Below are 20282 nucleotides of genomic sequence, written 5' to 3'. Positions count from 1 at the left end.
ATTGGTTACTGTATTACAGGGTTAAAGTTTAGGGTCAAGGTTCAAAGGTTAAGTCTAGTAACAGTGGTTGCCATAACAAAGGTTAAAGGAATCATAAGCAACATTTGGGTCTCCACCATGGGCGGACTGGCCATCGGGAGAACCAGGACATTTCCCGGTGGGCCGGCTGCGAAACGGGGCCGAATGTGCCACGATAAGCTGAAATGGGCCGCTGCGTTTTGCAAAACGGGCCACAAAATGGCGCCGCGATATGCTGAAGGGGGCAGAGATATGTCGAAAAGGACAGCGAACCCCCCAACATCTTTTGGGCCAGATATAATTTTTTATGTAAAGATGGCAAATATTTTATTTTACAGCTTTTCAATACATAAAGACAATAGCACAATAGAAAAAACATTACATTAATCTGACAATCAGTGCTGACTAAAATATAAATAAATAAAAAACAAAAAATGTCAAATGCACAAAATGTGCACTTACAGTATATATTGTGTACATTTTAATAGCCTAAGCATGTTTACGTAATTTTTTATGTTCCATTTTTGCAAATCATTTTGTATCTTAAATCATTAATATTCATGAATTGTGAATGAATGTTTAACTGATATACACATATTCTGGCAAAATGAAACAAAAACATTGATCATCTTGTCCATAGGGCCGCATACACATTTTTGTCCAATAAAATGCTCTCTAGAATGAGAACATCCTCTCCCCCTAAACTATAACCACCTGCCTCCAACTGACAATAACAAGCAGGAAATCGTGTGTTGTCATGTCTTTTGTTGCACTAACAATCATAAATTATTAACTTTTTCCTAATTTTAATACATTTCACACTGAAATGCATCACATTACAGAAGTAAAATGGGTTTTAAACTGCACTTCACATTGACATTTATCATTGAGCCTGATTTCTATGGAGCTAAATTTATGACTAAAATATTAGAATTTGAATTTCATAAATTTGAATTCTAGATATGTGACATTTAACTAAGTTGAATTGTTTTTGTGGCATATTTGATAGATTTGTATTTTTAAATAGCAAATTTTGTGTTCTGAATTTTTTTTAGTGATATATGATATATGATTATATGATATATAATTTTAAATAAAAACATTCAGAACACAAAATCTGCTGTTTAAAAAAACAAATCTATAAAATACAATTACATTTTGTTGAATGCCACATGTTTAGAATTCACATGCGCAGTTCTGAAGTGAAATGTCCACTGATTGGCGCTAAAAGTGAGTTATATATTCTTCCAAACAGATTATGTTTTTAAGGTAACATAAGTTTTAAATCAACAAAACCATCCTTCCTCGAACAAGCTTGTAAATGTAGTTGATTATGTAATGCAAACATTAAAATGAGTCATTCACTATAGTAAAAATGCATGTAAAAACCATTTAGCAAAAATGTAGGTATAGTAACATGATTCTATGAGACCAAGTAATGATCATTAATTGTGAAGCAAAGTAAAATTTTACCAAATCAACATTTGTTGCCAGTGGATGATTTTTGATGGGTTTACCGAACAATCACATGGTGACACATTTCTCTTCTGCTGCCTGTTTCACCTCAGTCATTGTGCTCTGAGCTTTGGCTTTTATTGAGTCAAAGTCCACGTCCATGTTTTGGAGTTTGTCCAGAAAAGAATCATTATTCTCTTCCTGTTCCTCATCCTCCTCCACCATCTTCGCAAGCTCCTCTGGCAGGTCCAGATCATCTCCCGCCATCTGCACGGTGGCATCGTCCTGAGCGCTCTGTTTTCAAACAGTAACAGATTTGCAACACTGACAGAGGCTACTAATAAATGGCATACTGTAACAGGTTTCAAGATGTTGCATTAAAGGGATAGTTCACCTACAACAGAAAATTCAGTCATTGTTTACTTACCCCTGTGTTTTTACAACCCCATATGACTTTCTTTCTTTTTCTTAACACAAAGGGAGAAATTGTGAAAAAATGTTGTGCTCAGTGATGTCATACAATGTGAGTTTATGGTGACCACCTCTTCAAGCTTCAAAAGAATGCAAAAGTATAATTCAGAAGTCTAATAAATCATTCCACGAGACTCATAATTGTTATGAAAGCATGAGATGAGGTTTGGTGAAAAACAAACTGAAATATAATGTATTATTTAGTGAAAATCTTGACCGAGTGCTGCTCTCCTCTGCGTGTTAATGAGTCTGCACTAGAACAAGTTCAAGCAGCCTCTGCTCGTGAAATGGGGCGTTCAAGCGACAACCCGTTTTGTTTATCTAAAAACAGGCCCACCACAGTGATAGAAATAACAGAACACAGCACAGCTGCACACAATCCAGAGAACAGAACTTACTAAATATGTCTGATGAGTTTGTAGTCAGAGAATAGATGCATTTCTATGCCCAGCCTCATTTGTTTGAAACAGAGTACTCAAAAAAACAGAGAGATAGAGGAGGCAGGAATGTCTGTCACCTCTTATCCATTGTGAACCGGTGAGCATTTGTAACAGAACTCCGACTGAAGAGAGCGATAGTTCAGCGAAAACATTCTTGGCCAAAATCAAGTCGTTTTAACCGGCTAGTGAGATGCTGACTTCAATTTACTGTTATGAGAACGTTTTTGGACCGATGCCAGTTCATAGCGGGTTACACGGTGTGATGCCGCAAAGAGAAACCAAGTGATAGACAGAATGTACTGTCACTTGTCATGGCTGGTTAGGACAAAAACTCTGAGTAACATAGAAGATATACCTTTTATGACATGTCGTTTGCCATCAGGTTAGGATACCATGTGACTCTGGCTGCCTTCAGCCTCTTCTGTCTATCTCTCTTAGTTTGATCGAGTACTCCGTTTAAAATAAATAAGGCTGGGCATAGAAATGCATCTATTCTCCGAATATAAACTCATCTCATCAGACATATTTAGTAAGTTCTGTTCTCTGGTTTGTGTGCAGCTGTGTTGTGTTCTGTTCTTAATATCACTGTGGTGGACCTGTTTTTAGATAAACAAAACAAGTTTTCGCTTGAACACCCCGTCTCACGACAGATACTTCTCTCGTGCAGTCTCATGAACGCGCAGAGGAGAGCAACAGTCCGTCAACAGTTTCACTAAATAATACATTGGATTTCGGTTTGTTTCTCACCAAACCCCATCAAGTCAATTCAAGTCAACTCATTTTTATTTGTATAGCGCTTTTCACAACACACATCCTTTCAAAGCAGCTTTACAGAAAATCTTGCATTAACAGAAAATGAAACTGTAGTATCTATAAAGTCTTAGAGTGATCATTGTGTAGTTTGATTACAATGATTGTAAATTGTGTATAAAAATAAATAATAATTGTATTTATAACCCCAGTGAACAAGCTGAAGGCGACTGTGGCAAGGAACACAAAACTCCATAAGATGTTGGTAAATGGAGAAAAATAACCTTGGGAGAAACCAGACTCACTGTGGGGGCCAGTTCTCCTCTGGCTAACAGCATGAATACAATGCCACTATTACCTAATTATGTGCAGTGCAAGTCATGGTTTAAAATGAGTAAACTAAGTAAGTGTTAAGGGCCAGTGTTTAAACAAAGATTTTGTATGAATTGTAAGATTAATGACTAATGTCTTTGAAGTTCAGCCTGGATTAACTGCAGAAGTTCACATAGATGCATTGTCCTTTGTTAGTTGGCTGATGAAGGCTTTTGTTGGCAATTAACTGATAGTCTATGTATTCCATTATAAGAGTGTAGTCCATCATTTGACCAAGGTGATGCAGGCAGAGTTCAGTGACGTGCATCGCAGTTCAACCAGCAGGTCATTTCGATGAGGTTCGGTGGGGTCCATCCTAAATCCAAGGTTCAGGCAGTAGCATATTAAGTATGCCTTCATAACAATCGTTAATCTCATAGAATAATTAATTAGACTTCTGAATTATACTTTTGCGTCCTTTTGAAGCTTGAAGAGGTGGTCACCATAAACTGCCATTGTATGACATCACTGAGCACAATTCTTTTTCACAATTTCTCCATTTAAGAAAAAGAATGAAAGCCAAATGGGAAATTCATAATTGCTATAAGTGTAGTGTTCAATTATACACTTTATATATTTTAGGATAAATGACCCATAAACATGTTATCATACACACTACATAGGCAGTATTTCCAGAAACATTGGATGATGTTACTAATCAGTGAGCGCATTTACATGCACAATCTTACACTGATTATGCTTAATAAGCCGGCAATGTGTGTGGTCATGTAAATGCCTTAAACAGCGTTCGTTTATTGGCGTAATGTCATAAACAGTTTAAACAATCGGCAGACAAATTTTTGCCCATTACCCTGATTTCACGTTGCTTGTAAACACCTTTACCAATGTTCTTACCGGCTTATCCAATGTGCGCATGACTGTTTACACTTTGACATCAAAAGCTGAGAACAACCCGATGACGTCTCATGTAAACGCGGGTTTAAGTTTTATTTAATGACTGACATAGAATCAGTTATCATCTTTATTTGAGCGGTGCTATTGTTTGATCTAACATTTAATCAATGCAATTAAAATTATTAACAACAGTAGAAACAGCAATATTTAAAGTCGGCATGAAATGGAAGTTGCGACCGACTTCCGTATTGTGAAGTATTTTCGAGCGAAACAGCTTATCAAACAAGAAAAAAATGTGGGGCGGGGTTTTGAGTTTATCCATTGATTGTTGATTGGATTGTGAAAATATGGGCGTTGCATAGCGGAACGGTGGCAGATCTGAATGCGAGTTTGCAGTAGACACACATACCCCTACCACCATGCTGCTCGAGTCAGAGCCGGTTATCTGTGAAATTGAGCAGCGATCTCAACACATTAATGATCAAACTGACAACATAAACGCTCAAGTACATCAGAGTCAAATTAGTGAGTAAAAGATAACCATATTTTAACATTTTGAATCACAATACACTAAATATAAAGGAAAAAAACACTTACTCGTGCTGTGCATCCAAAGATAACTGCATTCAAAAATATAAATAAACTCCAGAGGCATCCAAAGCGTTGTATTCAGTAGTGATCATCTCAGCAATTCAGTCGTGAAATGTCTCGAACACAACTGCAAATTTGCTGTTATTCCTCCTCATTCGAAATGTAAATTCATGCCAGCTGACCCGTAACCAAGGAAGTTTGGGTTAAGGAACGATAGTTTTGAAGGAAAACAGTCGACAATGCACCTTGCCATTTTCCCCAACATGTGATTGACGCTTCGTTCAACTCTACACAAGGTTGTGGTATTTATAAGACAGTGGCGGGGTGTCAGCGGACTAAATGATTGGAGAAGTCCTGCATATGTCATCAGAGAGAAGTCTGTCATTTCACCGGAAGATCGAGTTGCATGTGCGACACTCCCGTTCTATCCGCTCCGTACGGGACTCGAACCGGCATCTCCGGCATGGGAGGTGGGTGCGCTAACAAGGAGGCTAAAGGCTACAGCCTCTAGGGTCAGTCACTAGTGCACCTCTTGAGGTCAGGAGAGTGAGGTTTATACACATTGCACAGCTATCTATCAGCTGGCCACCGTTACACTCACCCCCCAAAACCTCACTCTCATCTGGGTCATGGTACCATAGTGACAGTCCTGTTCTACCCGCTCTGTATGGGGCTCGAACCGGCATCTCCGGCATGGGAGGTGGGTGCGCTAACAAGGAGGCTAAAGGCTACACCCCTAGCGTCAGTCACTAGTGCACCTCTTGAGGTCAGGAGAGTGAGGTTTATACACATTGCACAGCTATCTATCAGCTGGCCACCGTTACACTCACCCCCCAAAACCTCACTCTCATCTGGGTCATGGTACCATAGTGACAGTCCTGTTCTACCCGCTCTGTATGGGGCTCGAACCGGCATCTCCGGCATGGGAGGTGGGTGCGCTAACAAGGAGGCTAAAGGCTACAGCCTCTAGGGTCAGTCGCTAGTGCACCTCTTGAGGTCAGGAGAGTGAGGTTTATACACATTGCACAGCTATCTATCAGCTGGCCACCGTTACACTCACCCCCCTAAACCTCACTCTCATCTAGGTCACGGCACCATAGTGACGGTCCTGTTCTACCCGCTCTGTATGGGACTCGAACCGGCATCTCCGGCATGGGAGGTGGGTGCGCTAACAAGGAGGCTAAAGGCTACAGCCTCTAGGGTCAGTCACTAGTGCACCTCTTGAGGTCAGGAGAGTGAGGTTTATACACATTGCACAGCTATCTATCAGCTGGCCACTGTTACACTCACCCCCCTAAACCTCACTCTCATCTGGGTCACGGTACCATAGTGACGGTCCTGTTCTACCCGCTCTGTATGGGACTCGAACCGGCATCTCCGGCATGGGATGTGGGTGCGCTAACAAGGAGGCTAAAGGCTACAGCCTCTAACGTCAGTCGCTAGTGCACCTCTTGAGGTCAGGAGAGTGAGGTTTATACACATTGCACAGCTATCTATCAGCTGGCCACTGTTACACTCACCCCTCTAAACCTCTCTCCCATCCGGGTCACGGCACCATTGTCACGCTCCTGTTCTACCCGCTCTGTACAGGACTCGAACCGGCGTCTCCAGCATGGGAGGCGGGTGTGCTAACACGGAGGCTAAAGGCTACAGCGTCAGTCGCTAGTACACCTCTTGAGGTCAGGAGAGTGAGGTTTATACACACTGCACAGCTATCTATCAGCTGACCACTGTTACACTCACCCCCCTAAACCTCACTCTCATCTGGGTCAAGGCACCATTGTGACGCTCCTGTTCTACCCGCTCTGTACAGGACTCGAACCGGCATCTCCGGCATGGGAGGTGGGTGTGCTAACAAGAAGTCTAAATACTCTAATGTCAATCGCTAGTGCGCCTCTTGAGATCACAGCTATCTATCAGCTGGCCACCGTTACACGTTAATGAATCGTTCACAATAAGATCAATAACATGCATTTAGAAAAAAGAGGGTGAATATTCATGCCGACTTTAAATAGCAAATTTGAGTTGTCTACTTGCATCTAGTTAACTCAACTTAAATAGTTAAGTTCACTCTAGTTGAACACCAAGTTACTTGAACGTAAACACTCAAGTTTTGAGAAACCCCATTACTGAATGGAACTGAGGGAACAAGTTTACAATCAAATGAGTGCAATAAACTTATTAGGGGTTTCAGTGTACATATTTATGACATTTTTAGCTTAGTTTTCATTAATGTGCACAACACAAATTATATATTTTAACATGAACTTGAAAGTGCATTGCTGAAGTGTAGCTTTATCTGCACTTTTTTGGGGAATCAATTTTCATGTTATTTTATTTTATTTTATTTTATTTTTAGAGCCAATTAAATTAAGTAGAAACAGTGATATACATGTTAATTTGATCCAACTTGCTATTAGTTGCTAAATCTTTTTTGTGTGACATACATTTTAAGTAAATAAAGTTAAATGAACTGATACATGCTTTGTGTTTATCTAACAAGGGTTTTCTAGCTATGCTGATGCAAAAATGCTAGGTATACTTTATATTTTAAGTAAATCCAACACATCATAATTTTCAGTGTCCTTTGTAACAATGCGTATTGTGAAAACTGTTATTGTATATAAATGACTGAACTGACTTGTAAACTTTGCTTAGGTTTTAATGGCTTTAGAAAGTCTCTCCATTGTGAATGAACTCCTGAACTGAACGGGAGTCATTTCTTAAATTCTGGAGTTTTGATTCTGCTGATTAGTCGAGGTTGTGGTCTTACCTGTGGTAGTCTGTATTTGTCACGAAGCAGCACTCGTAAGTTCGCTCTCTCAGCTTTCCTTGTGGCAAACTCTTTGTCCCTCTCTATCCTGTGAACAAAATGTATGTTGAAGTGTGTTCTAAAGTCGAGTTACACAACAGTCATTAAGACTAACAATAATGTACTTCACACATCCAGAGCTGGATTTTAAAGTCTTCAGCATTACAAACGCTTTATAGCACGTTACATGCATAATCAATACTTTAGGAATAGGAATTTACTCAAAAAGTCTGTCAACATTTATTCAGCCTCAAGTTGCATGTTATTCCAAACCCATTTGATTTTCTTTATTATGTGGAACAGTTAGTCTCATTCACTAATGTTATATGGAAAAAGATGCAATGAAAGTGAATGGTGACTGAGACTAACATTCTGTCCCAAAAACTTCTATAAATCTGATCAATTGGTTTCAATGTTAAAGGTAAATAGCTACACTCAAGAAATTAATTTTAAGATTTTCAACCATTTCAGTTTTATAACAAAATTCCATCAAACTGAATGGAATAATATTTGATAAAATAAAAATAAAAAAATTGTTTAATGAAAATGAAATATATATATACTGTGTGTATATATATATATATATATATATATATATATATATATATATATATATATATATATATATATATATAAATATATATAATTTTCTTTTATTTTTTTACATTATATTTATATGATTTAATTTTTATGTATATAATTTATTTATTTATAAAATAAATATAAATATACATTTTTATAATTATAAAAAGATAAAAAAATTGACGTTTTTATTCATTTCATTTTGTAAACATTACACAATTCAATTTGATGGAAATTCGTTCTGAAATTGAAATGCGCATATATCTTAAAAATAGGCAAAATAATATGTGAATTTCATGAAGAACATGGCTGGGCCATATTTCACCCCAAAATCAAAATAATAATAATATTATATGTATATACTGTATTTATATATATATATATAGTCCTGTGAAGAAGTATTTGCCCCTTCCTGATTTCATTCTTTTTCTTACTAAATTGTTTTAGATCTTCAAACGAGATATAACATAAAACAAAGGCAACCTGAGTAAACACAAAATACAGTTTTCAAATATATATTTTTTTATTGAAGCAAAAAAGTTATCCAACACCTACAGTATAACACCCATGTGAAAACTAACCCCGGACCCTGCTTTGTACAACCAGACCCGTTCTACCAAGGCGAGCCTGCAAAGTTAGCAAAAAATCATAACGCAGCGGTCCCATAGACATTCTTATGGCGGTTCACTGGCGAGGAGACAAGAGACAAGAATAATAAACTGCTTTTGTCAGGAAACAGTGCGTAACTTAATGAATTGGCTGCCTGTCCACTAATCTTCAATGTGTTTTACACTCAACAATCCTATTGGAGTGAACAATGTGTGGAGTTTACAATAGTTTTTTAAATGCAATAATAATTTACAATTTTTATTGCATTTTTACAATAAAAATGGCTGTTTTTAAAGAGAAGTCATGGGTGATTTTGTGATATGTAAGTGTCAGTTTATGGCTCTCCCTGTTCTTACGGTGACAGCGATATTTTGATCAAAACCTCCATGTGCATCCTTCATTTGACAGCGATGAATAATGTCTTTATTAAGTTCAACACCTGCGTGTGCAGCTTTTGAACAACTCAAGGTAAAGCCATTTTTCCAACCAAACAGGTATCAGAAAGAATCATTGCATGTTTTTTTACATGCACATTGGAGTACTATGTAAATACCATGGTGTACATCAATGCACTGCAGTATTACCAATTCAGATGAGCTTTAATGTTCTTCTGGGTTAGCAGTGGTTTTCGCCTCGCCACTCTTCTATGGATGGCGTTTTTGTCCAGTGTCTTTCTGATAGTGGAGTCATGAACAGTGACCTTTATTGATGCGAGAGAGGCCTGCAGTTCCTTGGATGTTGTCCTTGGATTGTTTGTGACTTCCTGAATGAGTCGTCGCTGTGCTCTTGGAGGAATTTTGGAAGGTCGGCCACTTCTGGGAAGGTTCACTACTGTGCCAAGTGTTCTCCATTTGGAGATAATGGCTCTCACTGTGGTTCTTTGGAGTCCCAGACCTTTGAAATAGCTTTGTAACCCTTCCCAGACTGATGTATTTCAATCACACTTTTCCTCATCATTTCTGGAATTTCTTTCGACCTTGGCATAGTGTGCTACTGGGTGAGACTTTTTAGCCAACTTCATTCTGCTGTAAAAGTTCTATTTAGGTGTTGATTTGATTGAACAGGGATGACAGTAATCAGGTGTGTGTGTGTGATAGTCCAGCTGAACCCCATTATGAATGCAGTTTCATAGATTTGGGGATTTAGTCACTATGGGGGGCAAATACTTTTTCACACAGGCCCAGTTGGTATTGGATAACTTTTTTGCTACAATAATTAACATTATAATTTAAAAACTGTATTTTGTGTTTACTCAGATTCCCTTTGTTCAATGTTAGATTTTGCTTTAATTTTTGAAACAGTTTAGTATGAGACACACACAAAAACAGAAGAAATCAGGACTTCACAACACTATATATATATGCACACACAATTTTAAAAGAAAATAAAGCCTATTTCTAGGATAGACTGTAAAAGTTAAGCACATTCTCTGAGATTTTGATTTATATATTTTAATTGTAAAATATTAGACATCATTAGTATTTGTTGTACTGCCTTTAATTTAAACTTTAATCAGTTATTTTATAAAAATCATACTATTAAAATGTTTTTTACTGTAATACAGTTGGAATTTGTGGAGAAAATGTGCTTAATAGTTATGAAAATCTTAATACTGCCTATTTTTCATAATTATAAGCCACATAATATGTCTTATTTCTTTATTTTGATGTTGGGGTGGGAAACAGGACCCGGACTCTCTGTGAGATTCACCCAGTGTATCTAGCATGCCTGGTTAGCCAAAATTACATTGGCTGAGATTAAGTGATTATTTACTTGTCGTTTTGTGGTTGTACATGAGACCAATCAAACTGACCTAACCCTAACAATCGTATTACACTGACCCACAGCGATTAGGAATCATTCACAGATTCAAATAGAAGTAACAGCCCTGTTTCCTGCACCCGCTGACCCTGACAGCAGGCCAGAGCCTAAGAAGGTTTAGGGGTAAAATATGGAGCAGGTGGGGCTATATCTAGAGTCAAATAGGGGCGACGCTTTAATACATACTAGGTTAACCACATCCAGTCGAGATATTAAAACAATATACAGTTAAAATTGTGTGAATACCACTGCATTACATATCAAAATATCAAAGCAAGTGTCATCTGCGCTCAAATGCTGCTCAAGCTTTTCTCAGAACTAAATTTTCTGAGCCATTTTTGCTCAATGACTTTTTTAACTGGGCCGGCTGTGCCTAGTTAGCTTACAGTTGATTTTAGATTAAGATCCTAAATATTCTTATTTACATATAAAATACAATTTATAATATTTACTTATTTTTAAGTATAATTTTCCAATCAGTGTATATGTAATTTATTACCACTGAGAGTTACGCGAGACAAAAAAGTTTAGAACGCTGAAATGTGATGCTTTTCAACACTTCTGTTTACGCATTTGATGATTGTTGGGCAATTAGTGAAGTGACCACACTTAAGGATGTGACATTTGACCCCATAAGGGCTATTACCTCAGTGACCCAGTTCTGGACTTAATGCTATCGGCTGTTATATAAAGAGATGAGGTAAAGCCCACAGCCACATCATGACAATGTATAGTCTTTTTTCCAAGACGTCATAGTGACTCGCTTTCACGTCGAACGGTTTCTCGTTTTAAAATTCTTGAGCCTATTGGAGATATCCTGATAAAAGTCAGCACAAACTCAGTTGGACAGAATTTTATCTTTGTTATTTTTCATAACTAATTAAATAAACTCAGTGACTATTTGAGCTGGCTGTAAATAGCACTGGCCACACACACACACACACACACACACACACACACACATATATATATATATATATATATAAAACAATATTTCAGTGTATTTATGCATTTCAAATTAAAAATATTTTAGCTTATTTTTAAGGTTTACATGTTTAAAGTTTATTACAAAATTCCATCAAATTGAATTAAAATTAAATTAATGAACATTAATATATATATATATATATATATATATATATATATATATATATATATATATATATATATATATATATATATATATATATATATAATTATTTTATTTAGTTAAAGAATACTCAGTTCAACTGAATGGAATTGTGTTATTAAATTTAAATTATTTTATAGAGTGTAGTTACTGTAACAAATTGTACATATTATGAATGAAGCAGAATGTGAAGTATTTAATTAAATTATTCTTCACATTTATGCTTAATTTAATAATGTTGATTATTTAAACATTACTCAATTTAGCTATTATTTTAGACTGAAATATTATTATTATTATTATTATTATTATTATTATTATTATTATTATTATTGTTGTTGTTGAGTGCAGCACTATACAGTATATTATGTTTTTCAACAAAATGCAAATAGATTTCAGTATTTATTCTGGTGTGCAGTAGTATCTGGCAGTATTTACGCTTAGTGTAAATAGCTAAAATGCCATAAATAAATTACTAAAATCAATAGAGACATTCCTAAATGTCTAAAATACTTGACAATATATGTATATGTGTCAAATAAATCAGGCATCTCAATCAGGATGTCTTATGAGTTTTATAATGTTATATTATGCAACATGTAGCTGTGACATCAGCCGCTGACTTCAGATCAGCCATGACGGCTCTAATTCACTGATCCAACTATTGGCAGATAGGAAATAAGAACCAAGATAGGACAATAATTACAGATTAAGAAGATTTTAATGATGTTGATAAACATCAGCAGGGTTGCTTGATACTTTGAACATAGTATAACTGATTTAAGTTAAAGCCATTACAACCGTCATTACAATTAGCCAAATTTTACTTTTAATGGATCTACTTTTCTACTAGAAATTAGACTTCAATTGATCTGCTACAGTAATGTCAGCTGACCAATGTGCTGTACAACAACATATATATATTTCATTCCTTCATCACAAGTAGGAACTTCATCATATTTGGATTTATTTGAGGGAATAAAATTGTTGGGCCTCATGTATTCACATAGAAGACAAAGGCAGGCCTAACACAGTCGTAAAAACATAACTCAAGCCCCCACCTTCTAAGTCGTAAATTTTACTGATAAAAATCGCGCCAAAATCAAACAAAGGGAGTCCAAAACAGACTACAGATCCATGAAGCCTTGCTCATTAAAGAATCAAGCTCTCAACTCCTATTGGATGAGGCACACAACAGAACGTCCCTCAAACATGACATCATCAGGAGTTGAAATAATTCTGAAATGCGTCCAGAATTCGCTTCCAGCGACTTAGTTCACCGAATATAGACATAGCTTTTTTTTGCTGCTCTCAGGTGCAACCTCGTGGCACAAGGAAGTAACGTCCGACTTGAAACTGTAGCCATACAATCTCCATCTCGCTGGACGAGTTGAGATTACTCTGTGTTCAACCGAACACTCTAACGGATCCGAAGGAGACCGCCGAGCAATTCGCATCTTCATCTGTTGGCCTACAGAAGTGAAGAGATTAAAGATTTCTCTTCCATCTTCAATCAAGTCGACATTTCTGAGTTCTCCGCCAGCCCGCCGACAATCAACAGCCGTACCGCCCGCCGACAGAGCGAGGAAATGGCCTTCCGTCATCACCTGAGCCTCAAGGAACCGGGTCAGAGTTAAAGGACGGAGGAAAACACATTCTACCTGTGTCCTCATGCGATTCAAGTAAGAGGTTTACGTCTGGGCAGAGATAGAATATTATAGCGTGTCATTCTTGTGTTTCAAGGTTTTCGCTTGTACAGTTTACGGACCGCCATGTCCGCTCATTATTAATACTCAGGGTATTAATTATCATGATTTTGTTTTGCTGTATTGTGGTCCAACCAAATTGGATTGTGCAATTTCGCCATCGCGGGCGAAACAGAAACTGAGTTCATCCATTAAAGAGTCAAATGACGCAGGACTTTTACGAGCCCTGCTCGTAAAACCGCGTCTCTGAGTGATGAACACAGCTGCTTTCTCTCCCGCTATCGCGAAATCAGCTTTCGGGCTTCACTTAATCGTCTCATCTCTCTCTATCTCTCTCTTACTAATCACACACACACACACACACACACACACACACACACACACACACACACACACACACACACACCTTATGTGTTATAGGATTATTTTGATTTCCATATCTAATCATATCACTGTTTAGTTTGTAGTTGTAAGTCGGAAGTTTATTGACTGCATTGTATTAATTATTAATTGATATTACTGCATAAATAAACTTTGTTTATATTACAAAGAGAAGTGTTTTGGTTTGTTTTGGTTTTGCATACGCCTGTGTCATGCTGACGGGATGTCAGTGCTCGGATTCAAGCCTTATTTCATTATTTTTTTTCACGAAAATCGATATTCTTCGGATGTCGATTTTCCTAAGAATACAATCTAATATTGAGACTGTTATACTATCTGGTTATTAGTCCCTGATTTCAGGGTGGTGCCCCATCAATGTTAATCCTTATTAATATTCTATTGATTTTTGATAATTGATAATTATCTTTGATGATTGTTGAATTTGAATGATCAATAAGCTAGTGTTGATTTTAATTAATGTTTCATCGATGTTAACAATTAATGATTATCTTTGATAAATGTTGATTTTAAAGGATTAAAAAAGCTAACATTGATTCTCATCAATGTTCTGTTGATTTTAATAATTAATAATTATCTTTGATAATTATTAATTATTGCTAATAACCAAACTTGCTCCTAAACGTAGCACACTACATTTACTGGAGCCCCATATGAGGTTTTAATGAGTTAGATCCAATTAATTAATTTAAATATTAATTAATAACTACAGAAATAATTATTAATTATTTCTGATAGTAACACTGATCTAAACAACCAGTAAAGCCCTACAAAATTATAGTGCTGAAATTACATGCAAGTCCAGAAAATAAGAGGCGCTGTTTTGCATTAACATTAGGAGATATTATTAAGCCAAAAGTGTCTCTGAGGATATGATTAATTTTCATATGGATGTCTTAGAAATCGACTATTGTCTATTGTTGACAATTATTCAACCCTTATAAAAATGTACCAGAGTAATCATAGTTTCCACCCAAATACTATAGTTACATTACAGTTACTGTTGTCATTTCTGTGACACCAAATGGAATTGCATGCAAAAACTACTGCATGCATATTGCATCAAATAGAATTGCATGCATGCACAAACAGATTGAAACAATGTTGCTGTGTCGGGGTAGACGGGCCGTTCAAGCAAACAGAGGATTGTTTTTAAAGCCCCACAGAGACACAGTGTTGCACTTTAAGGGAAAATCAACCCATAAATGGCTTCCTTACAGTTTACTTTGCATATTAAGCTGGGATAGGAGAAAGATTTTGTAACATTTAAAAATAACATCAGCTTTAAAATGGGATCTCCTTAAAACATGTTGCAACATCAACGACAACACGTGATAATTTGTACAAGATGGAGAAACAGTAAGATACAAAAAAGGAACAAATTTATTCCCATAGAGACCGATCATTCAACAAACAGAGTTTTAAATCAGTGGAATACAGGTATGAAATTTTACCTATCCTCTAATCCAACACTTTATTTTTAGAAAGGAATACATAAGGAATACTGTACAATATTTATTTATGCAATAAAAATGACAGGTATATGTCAATAACCTGAAACAGGCTTCCCTCTTCTCCTTCCAAACCATTATGTTTTCTTTCTTCCGGGGTACACAGAAGTTATTTTCATGTTTAGGGTTTGAGTAAGGGATTACACTTTATGGCTAAGTTTGGGATTGTTTAATTTATTTTTCTCTATGGAAGTTAAAGTTATAAAAAACAAATTCACCCAATTTGGAATGCCCAATTCCCAGTGCACTTTTAGGTCCTTGTGGTGGCATAGTGATTCACCGTCATTCAATCCAGGTGGCGGAGGACAAATCTCAGTTGCCTGAGACCATCAACCCATGCATCTTATCACATGGCTTGTTGAGCACGTTGCCATGGAGACATAGCGCGTGTGGAGGCTTCATGCCACCCACTGTGGCATCCACGCCCAACTCACCATGCGCCCCACCGAGAAAGAACCACATTATAGTGACCACGAGGAGGTTACCCCATGTGACTCTACCCACCCAAGCAACCAGGCCAATTTGGTTGCTTAGGAGACCTGGCTGGAGTCACTCAGCACACCCTGGGATTTGAACTAGCGAACTAGCGAACTCCAGGGGTGGTAGCCAGCGTTTTTTACCACTGAGCTACTCAGGCCCCATAGTTATACATTTTTTAACGAGCCAAATCAACTTGTTATGAGACCAGGTGAGATGTGTTGTTTGATGCTCTAGTTTTATTGTAGTAGTAACGTAACAATAAAGGCAAGTCCGTCCACTCGGTCGCCATCTTTGGAACGCTCCTGGGCTGCTTTTTTCTACATAAAGAAGTGATATAAAAGTACAGCTCCTATCTACTTGAATGGGGAAATACCGAAATATCCAAAACGTTTGGTCGAGATTACGATCAAAGAACAGATTTGAAATCAGCAGTAAAATCAGTCAACAGTAGTATCTTAAATTGAGCTTCTTTAGCTCAGATAACGCTAAAAAGCACTGTTCAGCTGTGCATGTGCGTTCTCAAGCTGATTGACAGGCGATGTCTGTACCTAAAAGGTGATTGGCTCTTTTACCTTTAAGACGGGACTTCCTTTTCTATATCCGCCATATTGGGTGTTCCAATTTCTCCCATTTGTTTAAATACAAGTGCTCCGTCTCGGGCTAAACAGTCTCTGCCTATTGCTGAAATTAACAACACTGATTTTGATGCATTAATATTTTTTGTGCAGTGTCAGATTTAAAAAACAAAACACTCAGGAACATAGAGGACATAAATGTCTGCGTCAAAAAACTGCCATAAAAATATTATATATTAATATTATTTTCCACTTTCACTGACATTACCAAATATTCATTCATTTTCAGGATTTTAACCCTTTAAATGCTAGTTTGTTTACATAATGCCACTGTTGTTTTTTGACACACACACACACACACACACACACACACACACACACACTTCTCAATACACACATACAAAACACACTCTGACATCCATACCAACACACCCACACAATTTTATCTGCATCATTTATTCAGTTGGCCTGCAGTGCTCTATAATACAGCAAACAGAAAATAGGAAAAAAGCTTGTATTTGCTCCATAGGCTAAACATGAGAAAAATGATGCCATCTGGTGGAAAATATTAAAAATAAAAATTTAAGGGGGTCTGGGTAGCTCAGCGAGGACGCTGACTATCACCCCTGGAGTCATGAGTTTGAATTCAGGGCGTCCTGAGTGACTCCAGCCAGGTCTCCCAAAAAACCAAATTGGCCCAGTTGCTAGGGAGGGTAGCGTCACATGGGTTAACCTCCTCATGGTCGCTATAATGTGGTTCTCACACTCGGTGAGGTGTGTGGTGAGTTGTGCATGGATGCCGAGGATAATAGCGTTGGCCTCCACACACGCTACGTCTCCACGGTAATGCGCTCAACAAGCCACGTGATAAGATGCACGGATTGACGGTCTCAGACGCGGAGGTAACTGAGATTCGTCCTCCGCCACCCAGATTGAGGCGAGTCACTACACCACTGGGCATTCCAAATTGGGGAGAAAAGGGGAGAAAATCAAACTAAATAAATAAATAAAAATCATTAACATTTTGAAGCTAGGGCTCCAGAATGAAAGCATAATATCAGAGAATTCATGATTTTATGCTTTAATGGCACTGGGATCCATTAAAGGTCCTGAGTGTAACTATTTTGTGTACACAGTGTATTATAGATGTATTATAGGAACTGAGGTTGAAATATCAAAATTCCCCCAAAAATACACACCTTTGGCAAAATTTATGCTGTTGGCATTAACACAGCCAAAATTATCGAAAAAACACAAATGAAAAAGACAAAAATGTCCCGAAGGTCGCACAAGGGCTAAATTCTTATGTATTTATTGAAATATTTTGTATTTAAGAATGGGGTGGTGAGGGTTAATTTGATTTAAAATAATGTTTTTTTCCAATTAGCAAAGGCGGGAAAATTGTGTATTTAAACCAGCCGCCACTAGAGGAGAGGAATAAAGATGGCTAATGGATTGATTGTGTTTGGAGCACATGGAGAAACAAGTTTTTTGCACTGCTTGAGTACCTAGGACTTCAGCCTCCATTGTTGAAGGAGGGGATTTGTACTGCTGTAGTACCCAACAGACTGTTTTTTTTTTTTTTACACTATTTATTTGCACCTCATGGACAAAATAAACATCTTTTTGGAATGCCATTCCTTCTCTACGGTGTGATTCTCCTTGTGATTTCCTTGGATCCTATCACATGTACTCAATTCAAACATGTAAAAAATAATGCTCTAGATTATAAGTAAATATTACTTATGATTGTTTGTTATTTTTATAATGCGTCATCATGTATAAATCCTAAAGTAGAAAACCTTGTCATATTAATTTGGTTATTTGAGTTCATTTCCCAGGTAAATAAGTCAGTTTTACTTAACTTTTCAAAGCTGATTTGGTAACACTTTAAAATAAGGTTCCATTCGTTAACATGAACTAACAATGAACAATCGTTATTCAGCATTTATTGGTTAATAAAAGTACAATAGTTCAGTGTTAGTTCATGTGAGTTCATAGTGCATTAACTAATGTTAACATACATCATGAAGATTAATAAATGTTGTAAAAATATTGTTCATCATTAGTTCATGTTAACTAATGTTGTTAACTAATGTTAACAAATGGAACCTTATTGTAAAGTGTTACCGCTGATTTTTTCAGCATGCATGGTTAATGAGCTTGCATGCTTTCACTGTTTGCAAGTTGATTTTCATTGTTTTCATTGTTGATTTTGTTGCTACATTTGGTTACTACTTGTTTTGTGAAGTTTGAAGTTCATTTTTTACTCAAAATTACCCGTTCACGATCAAGAACAATATCTGTTTATTGTTACCCTCATCATGTTTTGTGCACCAAGTTTTGAGGTCTGCATGCACAACTCTAATTTTGTTTCTATAGTAAGTAATGCAAAGTGTTGTTGTCTAATAAACTACATATCATGTATTAAGCTTCCCTACGGAAGGCTTCTGTGTGTCATGTGATCCGCGACTAAGTACTTGCATTAAAAAGCTATTACAATTAATAGCTTTTTAATTCAGTGCTAAATTGCTTGAGTAAAATGTACAAAGAGTAAATGTAATGTAACATGCAATGTAAATGTACTTGAGAATTTCTAATGAAAGCCAACAAAATGTGTGCAGTCTTTACTTGAAAATATGGTCTGTTAAATTTACTTGCAATATCTGTGTGGATATTACTTTGTAGTCGTTTTTTTGGAAACCATACTCTAATTTTATGTATGGTGCACTTTACATTTATTTGTATGGCAGACCACAAACAAACTGTATTTTGTAAATTGTGTTGACAATATCTAAAGATATATGATTTAGACTATATGCTGGTGATGACGAACACAAACGGGAGATTTACTGAGGAAATCCTGTTACTATCGCTTGAGTAAAGGGGAGAAAATTCTGTAACCATTTACTCATCAATAACTTGTTGCTTCAAACCTGTATGACTTTCTTTGCTTTCTCTGTGAAACACAAAATAAGATGTTATGTCAAATAATATTTAAAAAAAACTAAATATTTTGAAGCTATATTAATTTTATTTAGTAAAAAATTACAAAATTTAATTTGATGGAATTTTGTTATGAAACTAAAATGCGTTAATTTAAACAAATAGGCTACAATATGTTTTTGAATGCACATAACGAATGAAAACGTGTAATTTTAGTGATGTCATCAGGTTCTACTCACTTCTCCTCAATGAGTTCTTTCTGGTACTCTTCGAACTCTTCTCTGCTCATTCCTTTAGACGCTGCGGTCTCTTTACCGTCTATGCTTTCATCTCCACCATCATTCCCACCTGTCATGTTCTTCAGTTTGTCCCCCAACATCTGCTGCAGCAGGAACGCCATCTTCCCTGGTACTTTTGGGGCTGGAGAACAGGCTAACTATCCAATAGAAGGAGGCCCAAAAGTCCTGATGGTGTAAATTTGCGTATTTGACCCTCACCCTTCCAGAGGCGTCTGTTACAGATTTGGCACCTCTGATTGAGATACTGGTTTAGGTGAGACATTCTGGATGTCGATGTATTTGGTGTGATGAAACGGCTCAAGAGATTAGCTCATTATAAATACACCATTGACACTTGGGCTCACCTTGGGGCAAGGACACAAGCTATTGTCTTTAGAGTACTGATACTCTTTACAATGAGCAACACAATATAAGCACAGCACAGACAATAGAGTGGAAGTAAAAATCCCATTCATTATCTC

At 36.8% G+C, this 20282-nt stretch overlaps 1 protein-coding gene across 1 annotated transcript; it reads right to left on the bottom strand.

Annotated features, from left to right (window-relative positions):
• Nucleotides 1–321: 321 nt before the first annotated feature.
• Nucleotides 322–20062, bottom strand: LOC127441458 (complexin-4-like). The gene is made up of 3 exons (XM_051698911.1): nucleotides 19762–20062; nucleotides 7726–7813; nucleotides 322–1767 (listed from the first exon to the last, which is right to left on the bottom strand). Exons 1-3 carry the CDS (start codon nucleotides 19920–19922, stop codon nucleotides 1543–1545), a joined length of 474 nt encoding a protein of 157 aa, XP_051554871.1. The 5' UTR covers nucleotides 19923–20062; the 3' UTR covers nucleotides 322–1542.
• Nucleotides 20063–20282: the final 220 nt, after the last annotated feature.

The sequence above is a fragment of the Myxocyprinus asiaticus genome, chromosome 5 (assembly GCF_019703515.2).
Source record: "Myxocyprinus asiaticus isolate MX2 ecotype Aquarium Trade chromosome 5, UBuf_Myxa_2, whole genome shotgun sequence".
Lineage (NCBI taxonomy): Eukaryota > Metazoa > Chordata > Actinopteri > Cypriniformes > Catostomidae > Myxocyprinus > Myxocyprinus asiaticus.
This window is presented reverse-complemented; position numbering and strand designations above follow the sequence as displayed.

What these genes read in the sequence shown, in the direction of transcription:
- LOC127441458 (XM_051698911.1), bottom strand. Translation starts at nt 19,922, where the DNA reads ATGGCGTTCCTGCTGCAGCAGATGTTGGGGGACAAACTGAAGAACATG. An exon ending in AAAGAACTCATTGAGGAGAA is followed by an intron (nt 7,814 to 19,761) that starts GTGAGTAGAACC and finishes TTTTGTTCACAG; the next exon opens with GATAGAGAGGGACAAAGAGT. An exon ending in ACAAATACAGACTACCACAG is followed by an intron (nt 1,768 to 7,725) that starts GTAAGACCACAA and finishes GTTTGAAAACAG; the next exon opens with AGCGCTCAGGACGATGCCAC.